Source organism: Drosophila nasuta, chromosome 3 (assembly GCF_023558535.2).
Source record: "Drosophila nasuta strain 15112-1781.00 chromosome 3, ASM2355853v1, whole genome shotgun sequence".
Taxonomy (NCBI): Eukaryota; Metazoa; Arthropoda; class Insecta; order Diptera; family Drosophilidae; genus Drosophila; species Drosophila nasuta.
In genome coordinates, this window is record NC_083457.1 from 18,195,001 (window position 1) to 18,217,584 (window position 22,584).

A 22,584-nucleotide genomic window follows, 5' to 3' on the forward strand; every position below is an offset into this window, starting at 1 on the left:
TGTAACTTCTTGTTGAATTGAATTCTAAACACTTTCATCACTTTTACAGACACTGACGAGTCGAAGTCGCGGCAGAAGGAGCATGAAGCAGCGCGTGGTCTACTCTCCTTATCCATGACACCGCCAATACCGCAAAGTGTTTCTCCCTATCCGGCACAGCTGCAGGACACGCCGGTGCCAGCCGCCAGTCCGGCCAACAGCATTGGTTCCTCGGCGGGCAGCAGCAGCGCCGCAGGAAGCTCGCAACCGAAGCGTCTGGTCTGCTCGTTTACGTCACCAAAGCCGCCGTTTGACTACCAGAAGCAAGAACAGTATTACTCCAATCCGGAGGAGTCAAAGCCCAAGCGTGGCGTACCCAGTGACGAGAGCAGCGCACCCATGGACCTAACCAAGCCACGATCCGCAGCCACACCAATTGTTGCTGCTGCCGTGGTGCCTGTTGCCACGCCCATGGAACAAGTGTTGCCCAAGTCGCAGGCGCAGCAGATGCGTGACGTCATCTTTGGGGCGGGCAACAATGAGTGCGGATTCATGAAGACACTGATCTCGGTGTCGGACAAGGTGCGCATCTCTGCCGAAATGGAGGAGCAAGCGAAACGCGAAACCGAAGGCGGCGGCGATGATGTGCTGCTGCAGACCTACATCAAGGAGCAGGCGCTGCAGTATGCCAAGATGAAGCAGAGCCAGTTCAGTCGCAGTTATCTGGCCACGAGCAGTACAAACAGCGGCAGCATCACAACAACCAGCTGCAGCAGCAGCAACACAACAATGGTGAGCAGCAGTAGCGGAAGCAGTCAGCCAAAGCCAGCGTTGATTATCACCGAGCTGCCTAGCATTGAGGTGCACGAGGTTAAGACACCCGAACCGGAGACGCCTCCAATTATGCCACTCAAGGCTGCTGCCAACGAGGAGGACGAAGCTGAGACGCCAGCGGACCAAGAGCAAAAGCCAGCTGTGGTCAGCACCGCAGCAATTGTCTCGCAGCCAGAACCGCAGCCACATGCGGCACACAATGCCAATCTGCCGGCTGCAGTCCAGCAACCGGATGCCAACGACTTTAGCGGCGTGCTTAGCGGCAACAACAGCAACAACGCAACCTCAGCAGCAACTGCGCCAGCGGCACGAACTGTTATTGTGGGCGAGGATGGCTTCAAAACAACAACAGCGACACCAACGAGCAGCAGTGCAGCCACTGAACTACCCACAGCTGCCGTCTCTGTGGCCTCGGGCAGTTTTGCTGGTCGCGTTGGTCCACCGCCGCCGCCGCCGATGGCGAGCGATGCACGGCCCACGTGCAGCATCTGCAACAAGCAGTTCCAGCGACAGCATCAACTGACGCTGCACATGAACATTCACTACATGGAGCGCAAGTTCAAGTGCGAGCCGTGCAGCATCTCGTTTCGCACTCAGGGCCATCTACAGAAGCACGAACGCTCCGAGGCGCACAAGAACAAGGTGATGATGACATCGACATTCGGTGTGCCCACGACATCGAATCCGCGTCCCTTCGAGTGCACGGATTGCAAAATCGCCTTTCGCATCCACGGCCATCTGGCCAAGCATTTGCGCTCCAAGACGCATGTGCAGAAGCTGGAGTGTCTGCAGAAGTTGCCATTCGGCACCTATGCGGAGATTGAACGCGCTGGCATCAGTTTAACTGAGATCGATACCAGCGACTGCGACAATTCGCTGATATCGCTCAAGTTGCTGGCACAGAAGCTGCTCGAAAAGGATCCCAACAAGCTGAGCAGCTACACAACGCCATCGGGCATGCTGCAGCTGGGCTCCGATACTCCGGCTGCCGGTCAAGACAGCGCCTCGGAGGATGGCTTCAGTGCAGCAAACAGCGCAGCAGCCTCGGCGATTGCATCGCTGGATAACGACAGTGCTGGGAATACGCCGCAACGTGCCAGCTCAATGAGTGAGGATGAGACTCTGGCCAATGGACTAACACACAGTTTGAAGCGTCGACTGCCTGGCAGCAGTTTCAGCAGCAATGGCGACGAGAGCGATAATCCGCTCGAAGGCGCCGAGAAACGGGCGCGCAGCAACACCAACGAACTCAATATGCCATCGGCAGCGGCAGCAACAGCGGCAGCAGCAGCGGCGGCAGCAGCAGCCAGCAACTGACAGTACATGTATATGCTGCAGCCCACCTGAGTGTGGCAAGGCGGCTGCTCATCCTATTCCTATGCCTGGACGCAGCAGCAGCAGCAACAACAACAGCAGTTGAAACAGCAGCAACAGCAGCTAGAGCCACGGGCAACAGCAGCTGGCAATGACCAAAACATCAACGAGCGCATATCAAATGTCTAAGCATATCGCATTTGGGCACACACAACACTACACACACACACACTGAGGTAGAAAGAGGAAGAGAAGGTGTAAAGTGTAATTCCTGGAAATGAAATTCCTGCTTATGAAATTGATTAAGCTGTGCAGATATTTCCAAAACACTTTCATCAACTCTGAGTTTGTGTGTGTGTGTGTAGACAAGTCAAGCATATGTACGATCTACATATATAAATCTATATATATATACATCTATATATAAAGCAACTACAATTTGCAACCTAAGTATTTAGTTTAGTTATTGTCAAGTCTCAGCTACGAAAAGTTGTTCAACTCTAATTTTAGTACACATATATACCCTATATATATACACACAACTGTACAGCAGGTACCATGTACGCTAGCTCTAGGCTTAAGCACTATATACAAGCACACACACAACAACAACAACAAGTATATAGTAACTAATATAGTATATAGCATAATATAGAGATATATTTAATTTCTTCTTTTTTGAAACTCCTGAAGTGCTGTGAGTCGTGTTTGAGTCGTGTGTGTTAACAATTAGTTTTTAATTAAGGCCTAGCCCACCAGTTTCCTCCTCCTCCCCCTTTCCAAACAACAAAAACAAATCGAAAAAACCATTTTCCAAGTTCTTCCCAATAATTTGAAGTTTGTTATCCACAAAAAACCAAAAAAAAAATCAAAAACAAAACACTGGAGTTTATGTTTTAATTGCTTTTAATGTTTAATTCATTTAGCTAATGGAAAACAAAAAACAACGAGACCACGAGACTCTTTTTCAATTGTTTGTTTGAATTAATTATACTATTTAATTAGCGAAAGCAACTTGAAAATCAAATAAAACTTAAAAAAAAAATAAAAGAATTATTATTACCTTATAAACTAATTACATAGCATTAGAAAGCATTATGTTGTCATATATACATTAAGTTTTGTAGGTTAGCTAAACAATACAACAAACCACACACACACACACATACATAAAGTTTATAGAAATTAATGAAAATTATTGTACAAACTGGCTACAAGTATAGCAAAAGTATATATATTTATATAATATATATTATCTATATATATATATATATTGAATGTATATGTATGTTAAACAAACAAACAACACAACAACAACAAAATGAAGTGATTTATTACATTATTGTAAAATATATCAAAAAATGAACATTAAAAACTTTACAAACAACCACAAAAAAATGACACAAAAAATAAAAAAATCAATGTGAAAAATTAATTTGAATTCGGTTTTTTCTTCTATTTTTTTAGTCTCGTTGAAAATATTTTCAGCAGATAAATTTTGAATATTGGCCACTAAGGAAAATATTGCTAAGTGCAACTAGTTTTAGTATTAATTTTTTTTTAACGTAGATCGGCTGTTAAGTGAGTAACACCAAAGGATTCATGGGAATTCATTCAGGACCAAGCTTCAAAAGTAAACTGATCATTTCGCTTAAACTCTCTATTAAAACCATAATTTTTATATTTACTTCAAATTAAATTTCTTTCTTTTGTTCTTTTGATATTATAGTCTTTATTAAAATATTTTCAGCAGTAAATATTCTTATCAGCATCATTGGATTGCGACTTATTTAAATCTTAGAGTCAAGTATTAATATGGATTTTTTTAGTTACTTTACTGAGATAAGAACATACTATACTCGTATTTCACTTAACGACCTCAACTGCAACTGAGAAGATTGACCACTAAGCAAAATTATGCAAATTCATTTTTCATTCATTTTTTTAATATAACCAAATTAACAGAAGAGAAGTTAGAGCGGCTGATAAGCGAAAAATTCCAAAGGATTCATGGAAATTGTTTCAGGACCAAACTTCAAAATTATAGTAAACTGATCATTTTGTTGACGCTCTGGATTGAAACTGTAATTTATATTCTTACATCGTATCAAACTTTATTACAAGTATATTAACAACATGTTAACTGAATTTTTTTGTGGATAAATATCGGTACAAGGCATTTCAAAATCGCTTGCTGATTTTCATTTTTCTTCTTTTTCTTATATTGTATATAAAAATGTATTTCTGTATTTATATTATGTTCGCGACATCACATACGCTCGACAATTCTTAAAAGCGTTTTTGGAAGTACATGTATTCCTGTTGAGAAAGAAAACAAAACCATAGTTACTAAAACAACTAAAATGAAAAGCAATAAATAATAATTCATGAATGCAGAATATATGGATTAAAATTTCAATGTATTTAAATACCAAAAAAAAATTGTATTTAATATCTCGAATTTGTTTAACAATTAATTCTTTTGCAGTTAACTGGTACATAAAATTAAGGATCTCCCTTTGTTGCGTTCTTCGTATTTCTTTTTAATTTAAGATTTCCATATTTATTTAAATTTGTATTTTGTACTGCAAATATAAATGTACCGATTTTGTATAATAGTACTACATATAAAATATACCGTAGAGTGACAAATATACCACATTGTTAGCAAAGCAACTAAGACCCGTAGTAAGTAGGCGTTTCGTAAATAACTTCTACAATTTTCCCAATTCGTAGGAATCATAGACTATAGTATAGTATAGTGGCGACGCTTATTATTCGATTTATATCGATTTGCGAAAGCGAAAGTGGGCGTGGCAACAATATGAATCCAAATTGATCAGAGAGCAACCACACTAGTGCTGTTGAAAAAAGAATGATAGCTCTAGCTTTTATAGTCTATGAGATCCAGTGTTTTATACGGACAGACGGACATGGCTATATCGTCTGCCTATTCAAACATTTCCTGGAGGCACAAAGTTATATTATCCTTATACCCCATAGGTAGCGGGTATACGATTTATTTTTTAAATAAAAAAATGCTTTAATTGGAATTAAAATTTTTATAAAAAAAAATACTCCTTGCATCTATTTAAATAATAAATAAATTTAGAACTTACCAGCAGAAATGCGGCGCCAAGAATCAAGGCTCGCTCCTTGGCTGTTAACTTCACATCGCTAAAGTAAATATTGGTGGTATATTGGGATTTGCTGGCCAACCATTTGTGATCAATAGAAGCGCGAAGATCACCACCCGAATGTATCTGAAAGAATAAAAGCAACCGCATTAGAGATGCAACAGTTCATCTGGAAGTTCTCAACTCACCTTGAAGAAGCTCTCTTTGGGCAGGCAAAAGCAACAAAAGCCCGAATTGGATGGCCCCTCGATGCAGAAGACGGGTTGATTGGTGGCGCCATCCTCGATGTAAAACTCGGGCTGGGTGAATGTGGGTGACTGCACCACACGTCCCAGCACGTTGCCCGGCGGTATCCAGATCTCCAGACTCTTAGGCTGACAGCAAAAGGCACCCATTGCCAGTTTCTTGCGGAATACCAAAGCCTCCTGATGTGTTTTGTCCAGCAGATGCATTTGAAAAGGACGACCAGCGCCCCAAATCATGCGATTACCTTCGGTGGAACTCTCGGAGGCGGCAAAGATGGCATCGCCAAGTGGCGAACGCACGACATAGCGATTCTCCGAAGAGACGGCAGTGAGAGCTGCAATAATAGAAATTCATTTGTTTATTTGCTTTAACTGATAACAGCGATAAACAAACTCACAATCGTTCAACTCGAATGTTTGCTCGATGTGCACTGAAGGCAGATCGGCAAGACAATCGTAGCCGGCCAAGGGAATGAATGTGCGACTGCCAGCCACAGTAGAGATGGGCAAGGGAATGCGAGCAGGCTCTGCAAATTGATTAATAATCAAATTAATATCAACTTTTTAGTAGATACTTTACAATTACCTGTTGTGGTTGGACGCGGCTGTGATGTTATGCTGATCTGAGAGTCGTAAACTGCAAAAAAATACCCGCAAATATTAGATTAGTAATCATGCAGCTTGGGCTATTGTATCGATCACTTGGTCAATTCGAATCGACTCGCCTCAACTCGAATCGTAAACAAAGGCACTTCAAACCAACAACGCGACTGATAAGATACGGATAGTAGGGACAATTATTTGTACCTACATCGCACTTGTTGCTTGGCTGGTTGCTCGGTGTGTGACACACACAACACAGAACCAAATAATCCAAATGTAGCATTTACAAACCACCTACACATCAATAGCTCATTTTATCGGCCATCAAAAAAGTACGTTAGCTATTTCGCCATGATTCACGCGTGTGCTATTTCGTTATTTACCTCTGGGTTCTGTGGGATTCGGTGATTGGGCCACGCGTATTTCGCTATCGTACTGCAAAGTACGCACTGCATCGTTTTGCAGCATTTTAATAAAATTGAATTAGATTTTAGATTGAATTTAGAACGCAGCTTCAAAACGCTCGCGCTCGAAAACAACGGTGAAACGGACAATACTGACTGTGTGGCCAAGCGTTGTATGTAAACAAAATATATTTACATAGCGTAACGTCTTTTTCCGTGACGCTTGGCAGTTTTGCGTTAACAGAACGCGACAACTGGCGCGAATTGAGTCAACGATAAAACGTAAGTATATACGTTATTTATTTATTTACACGACCACGTCATTTAATAAAGATTTCAGTAAAAAGATAACTTTGATTTAAATGAAGTAAATTTTTTTTTTAAGCAACACCTTCTTTTAAATAAAATGCTTTTGTACCAGTGCCTACGAAATATACTAAGAAAATAATCAATGTTCCGTACATTGCCGTTAAAACGTACATTTCAAAATTCAAATTGTGGTCACACTCCAAGACAGGTGATAACTTGTCCAATAAGATACAAATTTGTTAGTTTTTAATGTTGCATTAGACTGATTATTTGTTTAATAAAGTGACAACGCATAACTGGTGAGTGAGTACGCACAGTTCAGCTTTATTAATTAATAAAGCGAGCAAAGTCAGTAATTCAGGCAGCCTTGTAAAACAAAAACAACTAGCAGGTGGCTGTGCTCTCTGAGTAATAGTGGCGAGTGAGTGAGCAAAAGTGAGCGAAAGAGAGAGTGAGAGTGCGAATAAACATTCATTCGATTTGCAAGCGTTAACTATTTTAGTTGTTGTTTTAAAATAGCAAGAGAGCAAGCAAGCTAAGTATGAAAAACTGCTGAGTTTGTGGTTTCCAAGTTGTGCAGGTAAATAACAATGTATTTGTTTGCGGTTTGTTGTTGCTGTGGACGCAAAGCTATCTCGATTGCGATAATCATGGGGGGTGGTGGGTTTGTTAGTACGTCGAGGGGGGCGGGAAGGGCTTGCTTTGAACCATTGCGCAGACGCTGGAGCGGCATAAACAAATGCCTTCACCTTTAGACTCCATTTACGACGCTCCTGTCGAGTAGCAGCGCATTGAGTGTAAAAATAACGTCAGTTTACTTCTGGCTATCGCATTAGCCTGGCTGCGGACGCGGTCAATTCGAACCCTTAGAATTCGGTTAAAGAAAATACCAGATAACACGGCAAAATCAATAAACGTGCTTTTCGAAAATAAACTTCCAATAAAAAAAAGAAACACGTAATTTATAGATTAGATCGAGTTCATATTGAATTTCATGTTAACAAATTCCAAATATTATCTTTCGTATTGAGACCATCGGCTAAACATTTTTCAAACTTTTGCATTATTTACGCACCCCCAAAAACGTTGTTGTTGTTGTTTGGGGGGTTGGTGGTTGTTGCTCATTCGATAGAAGAAGCAGTGCAAAGAGCAGAAGAAAAAAAAAACGAAAAATCCATGCATATAAAAGTCAAGTGTGTTCAGTTTTGCCGTTACGAAAAAGTGTAAAAAATTTTATTGGAGCACAAACGTCGTATACGTGATAGGCAGACAGAGAGGCGTGGGTCATGTCTCTGGAGGATCCGTTTTTTGTTGTCAAGGAGTATGCACATTTATTGCACTTACACTCTCGCTGTGAAAATAGCATTCTGATGCAACCCCCCAATCTTCCATCCCCATCCCCCCTTCCACTGTTTGTTGTATCTGTTTTGCAGTGAGGTCTTCAAAGCTCTGAACAAAACACGCGGACTCTATTTGCGTTGGCGTGAACTGGGTGAGAACGGCGGCGCCGAGGTTGAATGGACCACAACGGAGCTGCGAAACTCGTTGCGCAGCATTGAATGGGACCTGGAGGATCTCGAGGACACTATCAATATCCTTTTTAAACTATGCGAAAAATCAATTCATTTTCTTTATTACATCCACTGGCTTTTCCCTTAACCTAACTATCTCGCTCCCGTTAGCACGTATTGTCGAGAAAAATCCAACTAAATTTCGCATCGATAATCGTGAACTCTCCAGCCGGCGCCATTTCATCGACAACACACGCGATGAGGTCAAACAGATGAAGGATAAGATGAGCCTGAATCGGAACAGGGACAGAGATATAACCGCACATCAGCCACTGCTCGAGAACGAACGCCAATCACACAATCATAATCATAATCAAAGCAACGAATATAATCATCATCACCATCATCATTCGCACAACGATCGCACCTATCTGGTAGATTGCCCCAATACAACAACCACAACGCAGGCACAGTCCGTGGCCAATACCATTGCTGGCACCATGTCCACAGCAGCAGCAGCAGCCGCCGCGGCAGCGCGTCACAGTGGCACCAAATACTCGAAACTGGAGAATGCCATGGACATCGATAGCCCCAGTCATTATGGGGGCGGACATGGCGGAAATAGCTTGGATAGTCCGGGACATCGATATGTGGGCGAGACGGTGTCGGTGCAGCAGCGCATGATACAGGGACAGGATGAGCAGCTGGATATGATAAGTGATTCCATTGGCACTCTTAAGACTGTTTCGCGCCAAATCGGCGTCGAGTTGGATGAACAGGCGGTCATGTTGGATGATTTTGGGAATGAGTTTGACACAACTGAGTCCAAGTTGGATACAACCATGAAGAAAGTTGCCAAAGTTTTACACATGAATAATGGTAAGTTGCATTTGAGTTGTGTAACAACTCGACAACAACAAATCTTATCAACTACTATATATATTTTATGTATTTTTTGCACTTTTGCAGATAAGCGGCAATGGGCCGCGATTCTCATACTTTCCGTGCTGTTATTGTTTGTGATAATTTTATTTATTATTTTGTAATTGATTATTTTTGTTCGCTTTACTGTATTTACCGATTTACGAGTCGAAAACAATTGTAGTGTAAATTCGTTAGATTTATTTATTTTTTTAAATAAGTAAACTTAATTGCAAATTTTTAAAACAAATTCGATATTTTATATATACTTTAATTACCAGACAACATAATTCCTTAGCTGTATATACATGTTTAAATAATTACTATTTAAAACAACAAAAGACGAATATGAGCAAATCGAGTAAATCGTATTTCCAAAGACAGAATCATGAGTAAGTTCCCTTATAGGCTAACGAAACACTGGCTAAACATAAAAATGGTACAATTTATATGTATGACAAAGAATATATCTGTATATCAAGAGAGTTATTTAAAAACATGTATGCAGTTGAGTAAATATATAAATCCTTAAAAACTATAATCACAATTGTTTGGCCTTTTAATGCAGCTCAATTTAAAACATGGCGCAAATACACTAGTATCGATACTTTCGAACTACTAACATTTGGGTTCGCTGTTAATATGCTCAACACTGTTAGTAAGCTAACAGCTTTTTGCCGCATTTACTCTCAAAATAAAAATTATTAAAAACTTATCTATTTGAAGGGGAATGGAATGGCCTTTATGTTTTTTTTTAGATCAAAATTCCATGGTTTATGAAATAAATAAAATTTTTAGATAACAGTACAGCATAGTGAGACCATGAGCTGCGAAATATATTTACACGTTCTGGTATTCAAATAGTAAAATATACCAGAAGCTCTTTCTGGCCGTTACTCGTTTTTCTCTTTCATATTTTGGCGAAAATTACGTTATTCTTATAAGAGGGAAGATATACATAAATAGTGCAAAACTAAAGCCTCTAAGTTGTTTAAGTAACTCGATATTCCCCTGCCAAAACTTATATATATGTATATCCAAAATGTTGCTTATGATAACATCTGACAATTAAAACCACTTTTTAAGAAAACTTTTTGTTGATGAAGGCTTGTTTTAATTTGGTATTTTGATTTTTTTTGAGCATAGAAACAATGAAATTTAACGGGTAGTCGAGAGGACGTAATTAGGATATTCTGATAACCATGCGTAGCGCATCACGATTGATTTTCGCTTGCTTTAAAATATGTCCCTCGATGAAAATGTCGGATTCATATTGCAAATAGTTGACACATTTCTCCACATACAGCAACGACTCCTCCAGCATCTCCTTGGGCGACAGACTTGTCTGCAATGAGATGCGACGTGTCTGCTCAGCAATTGCCGAATGCAGCTCAAAGCAGAGTGTTCCCAGCATGCGCACTTCACCTGTTAAAAAAAAAATGTCAACGCTGCGTATATTTAATGTGTGTTTTCGTTAGCTTACATGGCGCAATTTTCTCATAGAGCAGAATCAAATCCCTGGCATACTGCAGCTTAAGTGCGAGCTTCTCATCGGAGATGACCATCAATTCGGCCTGATTCTTGGCAAGCAGCTGAACCAGCAGAATTTTTACTTCACTCATATGATAATGATACGAAGGCAACCATTTCTCATAGTGCTTAAGGTATCTAACAATGAAATGGAAATCACAAAAATAAGAATCATTCTTCTTAACACATTGAATTGAACTCACTTAAGGATATTCTCTTCGTTTTTCTCCATGTTCTGAATGTCCTGCCCGGCACGTTCCAAAATGCCATCCACATATTTTTTCTGCACGTTCTTCTGACACTCCGAACAGCTGCAAAACATGCTCTATTAGTGTCTGAACTAAATATTTTCGGTTAATTTAAATACAAACCGCCAGCTGGCATTCCAGTCATCTGATTTGCTAGGCAACAAGATACCCGAGCAGTTGCGATCCTCGCATTTGATGGCGCTGTAGTTGGTGCCCAGCTCAGTGATATCCTTGCATCGATCACAGATGCACTTGAAGAGCTTGGTTTGCATGAGATGCCGCTGCCGATCCGCAGTGCCCCAAACTGCATCAGAGTAACAAATGCTCAGATGTGCATTCTTCTTGATCGCCTGCGGTGCCCAGAGCACACAGTGGCCATTTTTGTTAAAGCTCTTAGCCAGATTAGGGAGGCAGGAGTTCTCGGTGAACGAGGCCGTGTAAAAGACGGCCACATGTGGCGGATCCGAAGTGGGCACCTCGTGTCCATTGATCTGCAGCGCGCCAACAGTACGCATAATTTCTTCCTCGCTGAATTTTTCAGTGCGAAAGAATCTGCAAAGATGTAATAAATTAGGCTTTAGAACTTACAATCGTGAGAAGAGAATCCAACTTACTTGGGTATAAACTGTCCAATGCTGGCCAAGTCCGCCTTCCATTGATTGGAGCCCCGACGCGTGTGCTCCAGAGACTCCAGCTGCTTGAACTTCTCCGCATTCTCTGGGCTCGTCTCATTGATGAGCAAACAACGCACGGTGCTCACGCAGGTGTACAATGGATGCGGCCCATTAAACTCATGAACGTTGACTTTCTGTCCGCGATCCTGTGTCAGCTGACACTCGGCCTTGTGCTCGTCCAGCGCTTGGCATTCTGGCCCACACAATGGCCAGCCACATTTGTCGCAATCGATGTGATCGTTGGCCTCGATGCTGTTGAGGCAACCCATGCAAACCGGCGCCGAGATTTGAGCTGGACCACGGACTAGCGGTGCTTCCTTGAGAATAATCTCATAGGGCTTGATGTTACGTGTGGCTACCAAATGGCGACCCAGCAGCTCATTGTGTGCAATCTGCAGAGCCGAAAACAATGTTTGAGGTTAGATTGGACCGGCAAATAAATTAAATAATGTCTGTGTGTGTGAGTGGAAGAAGGAAGACGATGGAACCTTAAATGGATGACAGTTGGGCTTGTGCGCCTTCCAGTGTTGCTTCTGATGCTGCACCGAGCAGTAGGAGACTTGGTTGCAATTGGAGCAATTGTTTTTCGTTGGAGTTTCACACATCGCACACGGATTCATCTCGAAAGTGTGTTTGCTTCTGCTTCAGCTTCTGTTTAGCAATCGAGTTTATGAAAATCCCCAAAGGATGCCACTTGAATTAATGATTTTCTAATACACAAACACAACACTGTGCATGTGCATCCTCCACACACGTTTCCGTTTCACTGACTCGGCCAAAACACAAGATGTAGGGCAAGAGATGTTCAAAGCATACACAGAGCACGCACGGAACTTAGCTCTCTATAAATAGACCAACACAATTAATGTGTGGATAGACCAATGCTGTGCCTTGTAGATTTTCTCTATTTTCTCTCCCTTTCACAAATATTGCCAGCTGATGAACGCCACACATCTAATAATCCAGGAACGATTCCACACAGACAAACATTCAATTAACTTTAAGAGTGTTTCCAGTTATATTTCCCTGTGCAAATTCAGTTGATTATAAATGGTTCAGAATTCTAACTTTTCAGGCTTTTGTAGGGAAGTTCACATACATATTTATTCACTCTATGGAGACTAAAATGCCTGTTGCTGCCCATTTTTATAATTATTGTAAAAAATTTCAAAAGATAAAACATTTATATTGTGGTGCAAACATAAAATATTAAAACATTTTGAGGAAAATTTTAATAAATCAATTATTATCAGCTGTTTTAGCTTTAAAAATGAATTCGGTAAGCTGCCATTTGAGTAAAATATTGTTTATTAGTTTGTAATTCAATTTGCGTTACTCTTTCTTTAAATTCGCATTTTTTTAAAGAAATGTTTTTGTTGAGGCGAGCGCATTGTAAGTGAGTTGCACCCTCTTCGCTACGATGATCGAAAGCACCCAATGCTTTTTTGCTCACTTACAATGCGCTCACACACATGCAACCACTCTGAGTTCCTGTGCTCTCAGCTTCTCTCTCTTAAAACTCTCCACCGCAAAGCCGAGCTTTTCGAAGGGCTCGGCGCTAGCTGATCTAAATGAAGGCGGCATTTAGTATCGACCTTTAACTCTGTGAGAGTGCTTCTCCTAATGTTCAAGCTCCAATTGCAATAAATCGAAGCAGTCTTAAAAACGAAAATTAAACGGAATTAAAATTGTGAAAACTAAAAGTTTTTGATATTTGTTAGCGCCGTTACAACATTTTGGTCCTTCGTGCCGGAATACACAATTAAATTAATTATTTATTAAACGCTCTTTTGTACAAGAGTTACAAAATATTTAAGAATATTAAGTGAACAATTATCCAATGACATTTATTGCTGGTTGAATTGTGAATTGTGATAAAACATAATATATTACTTTTTGTTTTTCTATTGACTGCAAAAACATAGTTTTTTTTTGTGTTACCTCAAATTGTTACTTCTTTCCAAAGCTCAAACTAAATAAATTTACCAAAAAACATACCATCTGTATTTTTATTTGTAAAACAATTCACAGAATTAAAAATAAAGAACAATAATACAATTTTTTTTGTAAATACAACTTGCTTATTTTGGTAATTCAATGTAACAAATTCCCCAGGACCTACATTCATTAAATGACCATTGAAATATTTATTTTTTTTTAATAAAACACATTCGAATTTCTTAACCATTTCTCGGTGTATTTGTTACTCAAGATATTCTCATTTATTTAGTGTTTGCACCATTAAACATTGGCTTCAACTTTATGTACAATTTCGTTTATTGTGACTTGAGTGTATAAAACGAATGCATAGAGCACACACACATAGAGCCGCTCACTCACTTCATCTTATTGTATAAGTTTCATTCATTCATCCATGTACTGGGTACTGGGTTCCTTAACAACTAGCACTATTACTGTTCTCTACAATATTGGGTTAGCCATCCATATGTTGCAATTTATAAATACAATTTTTACATACTTTATGTAGCCTCCACCCCATTAAATGCTGAGGTATTTAACTAAATAAAAACAACGATTATTTTTTACGCCTAAATTTTGATTTTGGCCTAAATTTCGGCGGCGATTGACTCTCCGAAAATGCTTTCCATTTCGAACTCGAACTGGCTATCGATCATATATCAGTCTCGTCATTGGCTCCATTTGCCTCGCGTAGCGTCACAAATTTCTGCAGCTTAACGTTCTCCTTGTTATTATTGCGTAACTTTCTTCGCTCACGCTTCTTGTCACTTGGCCCATTGACTTGGAAATTATCGCTTTGGAATGGTATGGTGTACTCTGTTTGAAATGCGGTTCCTCCAGTTGCTGGCGTCGCTGTTGCTGCTGTTGTTGCTGTTGTGGTTGCTGCAGCTGATCTGTGATCTTTATCACGAACTTCATTAGTTTGGTCCGCATCTGCTTTGGACTCAGCTGTGGCGTCTGTTTGTGGATTGTATTGGCCTGCAAATGTAATTTAAAGTATAAATGAAAAATCTGTCAAGTTGAATGGGCTAGAGTTAGTCATTTACCTTTGGCACCAAACATCTCCGCGTGCACTTTCATCGCATTGCGATTTCTGCCTCGTTTACGCATATTCATGCGCAACGCCGCCACTTTGATGGCCTTGCCACCCGACTTGCCCCGTTTCGAGGCAGTGCTATTGCTGTTGCTGCCATTGGACATGGTATCTGATGTGGCAGGTTCGGATTTTATCGTTGGCGTCTCGTCCTCAACTGACGGCAGCGGTTCTGGCGTCAAGGTTGACGATGCAATTGGACTATCAGTGTTGTTAAGTCGTCCCGGATTGCTTTCGGTATCGGATTGATTGTTCATGTAGATGGCACCCAAGTCTTCATCTTCATCCTCTTCATCGTCTTGATCGATAATTTCAATCTCATCAGCCTCATCATCGGACAGTGCGCTTCTCAGCATTATTTCCGGACCTCCGCCATAAATGCCATGCAAAAATCGCCAAAGAAGCGAATTGAGCTGAGCGTAATCCGAGCCAGCGCGCACGCAACTGATGGCTGAGCCATTATGCGAATTGGTGTCGGCAATGCCTTCGTTGTTAATGGGTCCCGGCTCCTTGTGGGTTATGCCGCGCGAGAATTGCTGCCACGCACGAAGCCAAGGCATAGCAATTGCATAGATGCCCGTTGTGTCCAACTCATTCTGCAGTCCATTGTATTTGGTAAAGACGGCCAGCTCGTAGAGCTGTCGGCGAGATAGCGCATCTGCGGCACGCTTACAAATCTCACACTCAAACATTATATTGACGGCGGGGCCACCACCGAATCGGTTGTACAGGAAATCCCATAACGGCTGGGGAATGGGCACAGCAATTTGACTAATTAGCGCTGCTTTGGAATGTAGAATGCCGCCGTGTGGACAAAGCATTTCCTGGTTATTGATTGGCCCCGGCTCCGAAAATGTGGCCAGCCGTGATAGCCACTCGCGTGTCACATAGAATTGTATATCGCCTTCGTATAATGGATTTGCTGTTGACAAATTGATGGCTTCTTCGCGCAGCATTTGCATTTGTGGATTGTGTTTTTGGTAGAATAGCACATAGGCCTGACAGTTCTGGACCACTTCGGGCGAAACTTCCGTCACGAATTGATCATCAAACTCATACCAGCGTCCATTGAGAGAATTACGCGCATAGCACGTATAATGTCCGCCTCCAACGGTGCCATGATGACAAATAACCGAGCACAGATTGTAGGTGGGCACTTGCGATTTGCAGTTTTTGTCTAAGTACGGCCGCATGTCGAACCCTTCGAGTGGGAAATACACATATGACGATATCTTTGAGCTGTAGGACAGATCGTGTCGGAAACGCTTTAGGTGAATGCACAACACCTCCGGTAAGTTGAGTACGCGCGAGTATTTGATGCCCGTGCGCAACTTATTGCAACGTTCGCAGCTGTAATCGGAATGAATAATTTATTACAATTCAAATATAATTTAGTAGCATTTCTTACCTATACATATTGTCGCCTTTCAACTCGTCGGCACTAAAGAAGCTGGCCATGCAGTCGTAGAGCGTTACAGAAGGTCCAAATAACCAAGATCGCACCATGTTCCACATCCACGATATCCAACCCTCGTTGCTGCGCGCCGTTGCCAAGTCGGCGGCGTTTAGACTTTGCACGCTCAGACTGTGTGTCTGATGCAGCACATTAAGAAAGTCTCGATTGGGTATGGGCAGCGATAGATCCTGGAATGTTTCCTCTCTTGTCGAGATGCGATCACACGTTAAACACTGCACTGACGACAACAGTTTGCCATCGAACACATCGCTGATAATTGAGCGTGCCGCCTCCACTTGCTTGGACTCTTGAGAGGTCTTCGGACTCTGCTGTTGTTGTCCACCCGACGCATCCGATACGGGATTGCTGCTGCTGCTGAGACGCTGAGGTGCCGCAAAGTAATCGGTTCGCATTAGCACTTCAGAGGAGCGTTCCGAAATGCTGCTTTCGCACGTATCATATTCGCTCTCCGATGCTGTGGGTGTATTGCATGCTTTTGGCTGCTGCTCATCGTCACAGTTCTCATCATCGTCAGTTTCACTCGCTTGTTGCTGCACTGGCTGAGGTGGCGTTTGCTGCTGCGGTTGTTGTTGTTGCTGTTGAACTGGTGCGTTTATTTGCTCTGTTAGCTCCTCATGCAGCTGGTCCATAAAGCAGCGCAGGAACTCTTGTGTGTCATGCTGCTGGTAGCCTCGAAACATTGGATGAACCGAACGAATGCCATACAAAATGCCTCGCGGCGCAATATTATCTACAAATAAAAGTACAATATGAATAAGCTTATGATTCATAGCGAGAATTCTACGATGTATTATACCTCTTGACTCGTCGGCTTGCATCCATATTTCTTGCATCAGACGCTGATAACTTTTGGCTAATCCAGCTACCTTGGAGCGTGGTGTGCTCGCAATGTGCTCGACAATCTCACTGCAGTTGATAAAATAATGTGTCACAGGCGACAGGTTGCTGAGAGCCTGCAGTGCCGAATTCATATAACACGTATTCGCAATATTTTGCAGACCCACGAGGCCTGTTCCAGAACCTGTGGCATCATCTTCGAGGCTGTCGTCACGCTTGGCAAGTGAATTCAACGAATAACTGAATAGCTTCTCTTTGTCATGGTAGTTCATGCTGCGTCGTTCCATGTTGCTGCTGCTGGTCTAGGGTAATGAAGTAGTAATGTGATAATAGTGCAAAGGTAATAAAAACGAAAGTCATGTAAGAGACGCTTTCATACCGTTTGATCCAAGTCCAATTCAGTGCAGCTGCAGTGCTTGCTATCAATATGCAAACATTTTTGTGAACTATTAAAACTTAAACTCATTATTTGCTTCGCCTTTGAATGATTTATTTATTGCATTTAATTGAGAATTTAGATAATATTCGTTTTTTGGTTGGTGCTCTGTGGACACAACGCGAAGGTAAATGAATTCTTCATTGACCAGCTACGTTACTGGAAGAACGTAGCTTCCAGGGCATGGGAGACTGGCCGATGACTCCCTCCACGAATTTATTTAGGACAAACAAAACAACCGAGGCCTTTAAAAACTAAAAAATTGTTTTTATGCCTTCAGACAGTTCTCTTGATTATAGAGATGGGCGATAACTGCATACGGTTACTTGGTCACGAGCTGATATGTAACAATAGGGAAGGTTAAAATAAATAAGCAATGACATGCACATATTTAAATGAATCAATTAATTTTGAGGTGTTCTTAATAGCACAAATGACATTAAGCACTGGACATTATGCTTAAATAATTAATGGGATCCAAAAGTCACACTAATATTATCGGGACCATTCATATCGACGTTATGACATCTCTAGCGTGACTTTACATACTGTAGAATGTGTGCGCAATTTTGAGATGCTCTTTCGAATTGACAACAATATTCAAAATCGATTAACGCATTCGATTAAAGTACTCGAACATCGATTGTATGTGGGAAATTAATCCGAAACGATAAAATCTATTTCTTGTTTTTAATTTAAATTTCAAAATTTAGTTCAAATTAGAATATGTCGAGCGGCTATATATAAAATTTATCTATTAGGTTTGAATAGAATAAAAAGTTGTAAAAAATATAGAATTCAATACACAAATCAAAAAAGGCCCCCTTTGTATACTTGATTTGCACATTGCACCATATCTAATAAAGTGTACCCAAGCTAATATTTGTACCACTTGTATATTTAGTATATTTTTCAACATAAATTAGTACATTTAAAATCCTAATCGCGGTCACGCTGTACCGAACGATTCGATACAACTAGTATACACAAAAGGTTTAAAATAAGTACTTTTCTTGTGAGATAAACAGCAAAGTGTGAGAAAGGGTATTAATTTGGCAACTTAAACGCAAAGTTCCATCTTACAAATCGTGCAATGGAGCCCATATTATAGTTTTGCGTGCGTCGGCTGCTGGAAAACGGTAACAACAGCCCTGCCCTATTGCTAATGCTTCCCCCCTTGTGTAACAGCCCTGTTTTTTTTTGAGTGCTCTTTTACTCCTGCTTGGTGTTGCTTGCATAGGACCCAAAAGTGAAAACCTTCCATTGCACTGATTGGAAGTAGTCTTAAATCGAGAAGTGAATAAAGCATGATTGCAATTCAATCGGTGTAACTATGGAACGAAGCCGATGCTCACTGTGAGCAATATAATATTTGTAATAGTCTGAATACTATCAACCATACTAGCGGTTTTGAAGGATTACTGTACTCCATGCAATTCACGCTCATGTAAAATGTATTTCTAGTGGTTTCAGTGAAACTCGACAAATTGCACACACACAAAATACTGCACATACATTACACACGCAGTCAGCAAACGCGAGGTCAATAAGTTGGAAAAGATAAGCAGGATCATGACCTTGGAAACGCAACCGGTTGGCGGCGGGCTGTGCGATGGCAAGATTGCTGGGTTATATGATCTGGAGGAGACGCTGGGCTCGGGTCACTTTGCGGTCGTGAAGCTGGCCCGGCATGTATTTACGGGTGCCAAAGTGGCAGTGAAAGTTGTGGACAAAACCAAGCTTGATGAGGTCTCTAAAGCGCATTTGTTTCAAGAAGTTCGGTATGTCTTAAATATAACATATACACAAAATATAGAATCAGAATAAAATGAAATCAATTGATGTAGTTGCATGAAGCTGGTGCAGCATCCAAATGTGGTTAGACTCTATGAGGTCATTGACACGCAAACTAAATTGTATCTGGTGCTGGAACTGGGCGATGGCGGTGATCTCTACGATTATATAATGAAGCACGATGCCGGCCTAAGCGAGGAGCTGGCCCGCAAATATTTCCGGCAAATACTTCGTGCGATCACGTACTGTCATCAGCTGCACGTAGTGCATAGGTAAGCTTAAAGCTAAAACACAATAATTATACATAATCTGGCACAGACAATAAATACGACACTTTACGTAATCCATTCGTGTTGAACGTAATCAGAGACTTGAAGCCGGAGAATGTCGTGTTCTTTGAGAAACTCGGACTCGTCAAGCTAACGGACTTTGGGTTCAGCAACAAATTCTTGCCTGGCCAAAAACTGGAGACATTTTGCGGCAGTCTCGCATATTCAGCACCAGAAATTTTATTAGGTGATTCGTACGATGCGCCCGCCGTAGGTAAGTTTTTGTTTCTCTTCGAGTATGTGTGTGTGTGCACATCACATGATAAGCTCTATTTTCATTATTGACATTATCTGTTAGATATTTGGTCGCTGGGCGTTATACTGTATATGTTGGTCTGCGGCCAGGCGCCTTTTGAGAAGGCCAATGACTCGGAGACGCTTACCATGATTATGGATTGCAAGTATACGGTACCATCGCATGTGACACAGGAATGTCGCAGCTTAATTGCCACCATGCTGGTGCGTGATCCCAAGAATCGCGCCACAGTCGAGGAGATTGCATCTTCTGCATGGCTAAAGCAAACAGATGAACCGGATTCGGTGGAGCACTCACTGCCTCTGGTGAGTCGGCAGCAGTTAAGTGAAGAGGATCATGCCTTTATTATACAGAAAATGATAAACGGAAACATTGCGTCCAAGGAAGAGATATTGCAGTAAGTAAACCACGTATTTGACAAGCATTTCCATGGAAGAAGTATTAACCAATGTTTAAATTCATTGCAGAGCTCTGGATAAAAATAAGTACAATCATATAACAGCCACATATTTTTTGTTAGCCGAACTACGCTTGCGGAGGCGACGCGAGGAGGCGCAAAAACTAAAACTTAGCGAGGCTGGCTTAAAGTAAATAACAACATCATTCAATTATTCAAACATTAGTATTTATTAATTGATTTCTTTTAGAATGGGAGACCTAACTCGGAAACCCGCAGCCGATAAACCAAGTCCTACAGAAAATCCCAAAGTAGTTGTGCCTATTAGTATCAATGTAACACCAGCAACCCAGTTTGGCAATGACAATGCCAAGCCAGTGAGTAGAATATGTTCATATTATGCAATTGTTCATTATTAATAAATTATTTTATTTTAAAGGACAAGCGTACGCGTAAATGTAGTATTGTGCGTGAGGAGGAAGAAGAGGAGTCGGCTAATGAGAGCTGTGGCGTAGGAAATGAATTAAAAGTAGACACATCTCGTCGTGAATCAATTTCCGATGGTCGCCTCAATCGTTCAGCGCTGGATCGCTCCTGTGCCTCGGCACCAGCTCCAGCCGCCGAAGTGCCAAGTAATGTACACACAAAGATTGTTGTGTCTAAGGATACGACGCTTGCTCAGAAGCTCAAGCAAATGGAGAAGTGTGCCAGGGTAGACGAAGACACAATAAGCGGCCTCAAGGAACTCGAAATCGGCAAGCTGAAACCATTACCCAGCAGCAGCAAGAATCCAGTCCTGACGCATCGCCGTACTAAACTAAATAAGATACGCACGCCATCGTGCAGCAGCTCCGAGGCGTCCGATGATGATACAAAGACACGTAACAAGAAGAAAATCAATAAGTTCGTTGGAGACACACCGATTAGATTTCGTATGCATCGCCGTGACTCACACGATGACTCTAGCGATTCGCAAGATCAATTGTATCCTCCACCAGGCTCGAATAGCAGTGGCGCCACTTTCATTTCAAATAGTAATTCGGGTGTAAGCGGAAAAAAGGAAGAACAAGGAAGTAAAGAGGTAATACGCGAAGTAATAGTTATATACAAACCACGCTTACAATTATCTACATTTGCTTTAGCCAAATAAATCGGAGGAAACACGCAAATCGCACACACAAAAGAGTAGGAAACAGCACAAGGATCATGTTGACAAGCATTCGCATGGCGAAAAACAGCAGCTGGAAAATACATCACGACGAAGACGTATGCGCGAAAGCCAATCCCTAGATCGCATCACAGAGGCTCAAGAATACGAGTTGCGCCATCGTAACTATTTAAATGATGTGGCTGGAGGTGCTTCGACTGCATCAATGCAACAACATATCGAGCAAAGAAATTCATTGTTCAATTTAAACACGTTCTCCGTTGCCGAAACTAAAGAAGAATATGACGAGGAGTCGGAATTTATTCCTGATTCCGTTACCACGGACCAAACTATGAACACATTGATTGCAGCCAAAGCAACTCTTCAGCAAAAGCAATATTTTAATGACACCAATTATAGTAAGAACTATAACAATAGTAGCAACAACATAAACTCCAACAACAACAATAACAACAAAAAGAAATCCAACGAAACACCAAAAGATATTTATAATCTAAAGTCAATCGAAGAGATCGATTTGATTTTGGAAGATAAAAGCCTTACCAAAGCAATACATGTTACCGGCTCTAAATGCTTTGTCACTATGAAGAAAATTCGAAGGCTAGGAAAATATTTTCCCGTAGTGAACTTTTCTTAATACATAGTTACCGTTAAACAGCTGCAAAGTGCATTCTAAATCTTAAATCGTAGAAAATATGTAGTAAATATGCATGTATGTATTTGTATAACAAGAATAAGAAACAAGTTATAAAAATACTTATGCAAACATTTAATATTAGTTGTAGCGTAATTTAATTTATTATGCAATCTTTAATTAGCAATAAAAAAGGCACATTTTTGACTATAATAATAATGATAAACTCATTTAATGATGAGGAAAAGAACGTTGCCTAATCTCGAAACACCATTCGCACAATAGATTTCGTGCATTCCCCAATAAATGTTTGTATTCTATGGCGATATGTCTAAGTACCATATACAATCCAAGTCAAGTAAAATCAATAAAATATAAACCCAAACAGTATTTGATGAAAAGCCATAACATTTTTAAATTGACTTTAATTTTGCGCTTGCTTATGATATCGATACGGCAAGACTTTTAATCGAT

General features: G+C 41.0%; 6 protein-coding genes across 11 annotated transcripts in view; 3 read left to right on the plus strand and 3 right to left on the minus strand.

Annotated features, from left to right (window-relative positions):
• LOC132793199 (uncharacterized) overlaps positions 1–3,246 on the plus strand; it is a 190,339-nt gene extending 187,093 nt beyond the window's left edge. For both annotated transcript variants that reach the window (XM_060802906.1, XM_060802905.1), the window contains one exon: positions 50–3,246. In XM_060802906.1, the coding sequence (XP_060658889.1) occupies positions 50–2,130 (2,081 nt within the window). In that variant the 3' untranslated portion in view covers positions 2,131–3,246. The remainder of the gene's footprint in view (positions 1–49) is intronic.
• A 964-nt stretch (positions 3,247–4,210) lies between these two features.
• LOC132793209 (phospholipid scramblase 3) lies at positions 4,211–6,689 on the minus strand. Its single transcript, XM_060802943.1, has 6 exons — positions 6,496–6,689; positions 6,096–6,146; positions 5,908–6,036; positions 5,453–5,844; positions 5,247–5,390; positions 4,211–4,446 (listed from the first exon to the last, which is right to left on the minus strand). Exons 1-6 carry the CDS (start codon positions 6,578–6,580, stop codon positions 4,417–4,419), a joined length of 831 nt encoding a protein of 276 aa, XP_060658926.1. The 5' UTR covers positions 6,581–6,689; the 3' UTR covers positions 4,211–4,416.
• Positions 6,690–7,000: 311 nt separating this feature from the next.
• LOC132793208 (syntaxin-10) lies at positions 7,001–9,798 on the plus strand. 4 transcript variants are annotated; one of them, XM_060802939.1, is made up of 4 exons: positions 7,001–7,124; positions 8,259–8,416; positions 8,511–9,215; positions 9,306–9,798. In XM_060802939.1, the coding sequence occupies exons 3-4, from the start codon at positions 8,609–8,611 to the stop codon at positions 9,380–9,382; spliced, it is 684 nt and encodes a 227-aa protein (XP_060658922.1). In that variant the 5' UTR covers positions 7,001–7,124; positions 8,259–8,416; positions 8,511–8,608; the 3' UTR covers positions 9,383–9,798. The 4 variants fall into 4 exon arrangements, with proteins under 4 accessions (XP_060658922.1, XP_060658925.1, XP_060658923.1 ...); XM_060802942.1 differs by having other exon boundaries at positions 7,009–7,128; XM_060802940.1 differs by lacking the exon at positions 7,001–7,124 and adding an exon at positions 7,387–7,405.
• Positions 9,799–10,354: 556 nt separating this feature from the next.
• Positions 10,355–13,057, minus strand: LOC132792321 (SET domain-containing protein SmydA-8). The gene is made up of 6 exons (XM_060801627.1): positions 12,198–13,057; positions 11,650–12,101; positions 11,159–11,587; positions 10,991–11,098; positions 10,741–10,925; positions 10,355–10,682 (listed from the first exon to the last, which is right to left on the minus strand). The coding sequence occupies exons 1-6, from the start codon at positions 12,327–12,329 to the stop codon at positions 10,441–10,443; spliced, it is 1,548 nt and encodes a 515-aa protein (XP_060657610.1). The 5' UTR covers positions 12,330–13,057; the 3' UTR covers positions 10,355–10,440.
• Positions 13,058–13,885: 828 nt separating this feature from the next.
• LOC132793242 (ubiquitin carboxyl-terminal hydrolase 20) lies at positions 13,886–17,992 on the minus strand. Of its 2 annotated transcripts, XR_009633100.1 has the most exons (6): positions 17,476–17,992; positions 17,056–17,398; positions 16,191–16,989; positions 14,736–16,132; positions 14,189–14,667; positions 13,886–14,130 (listed from the first exon to the last, which is right to left on the minus strand). XR_009633100.1 is itself a non-coding variant. In XM_060802992.1 (5 exons), exons 1-5 carry the CDS (start codon positions 17,560–17,562, stop codon positions 14,342–14,344), a joined length of 2,952 nt encoding a protein of 983 aa, XP_060658975.1. In that variant the 5' UTR covers positions 17,563–17,992; the 3' UTR covers positions 13,886–14,341. The 2 variants fall into 2 exon arrangements, 1 of the variants encoding a protein (XP_060658975.1); XM_060802992.1 differs by having other exon boundaries at positions 13,886–14,667.
• Positions 17,993–18,486: 494 nt separating this feature from the next.
• On the plus strand, positions 18,487–22,513 carry LOC132793244 (SNF-related serine/threonine-protein kinase). The gene is made up of 9 exons (XM_060802997.1): positions 18,487–18,671; positions 18,997–19,313; positions 19,380–19,598; positions 19,694–19,869; positions 19,954–20,308; positions 20,379–20,498; positions 20,559–20,685; positions 20,748–21,389; positions 21,451–22,513. The coding sequence occupies exons 2-9, from the start codon at positions 19,105–19,107 to the stop codon at positions 22,111–22,113; spliced, it is 2,511 nt and encodes an 836-aa protein (XP_060658980.1). The 5' UTR covers positions 18,487–18,671; positions 18,997–19,104; the 3' UTR covers positions 22,114–22,513.
• The last annotated feature ends 71 nt before the right edge of the window (positions 22,514–22,584 follow it).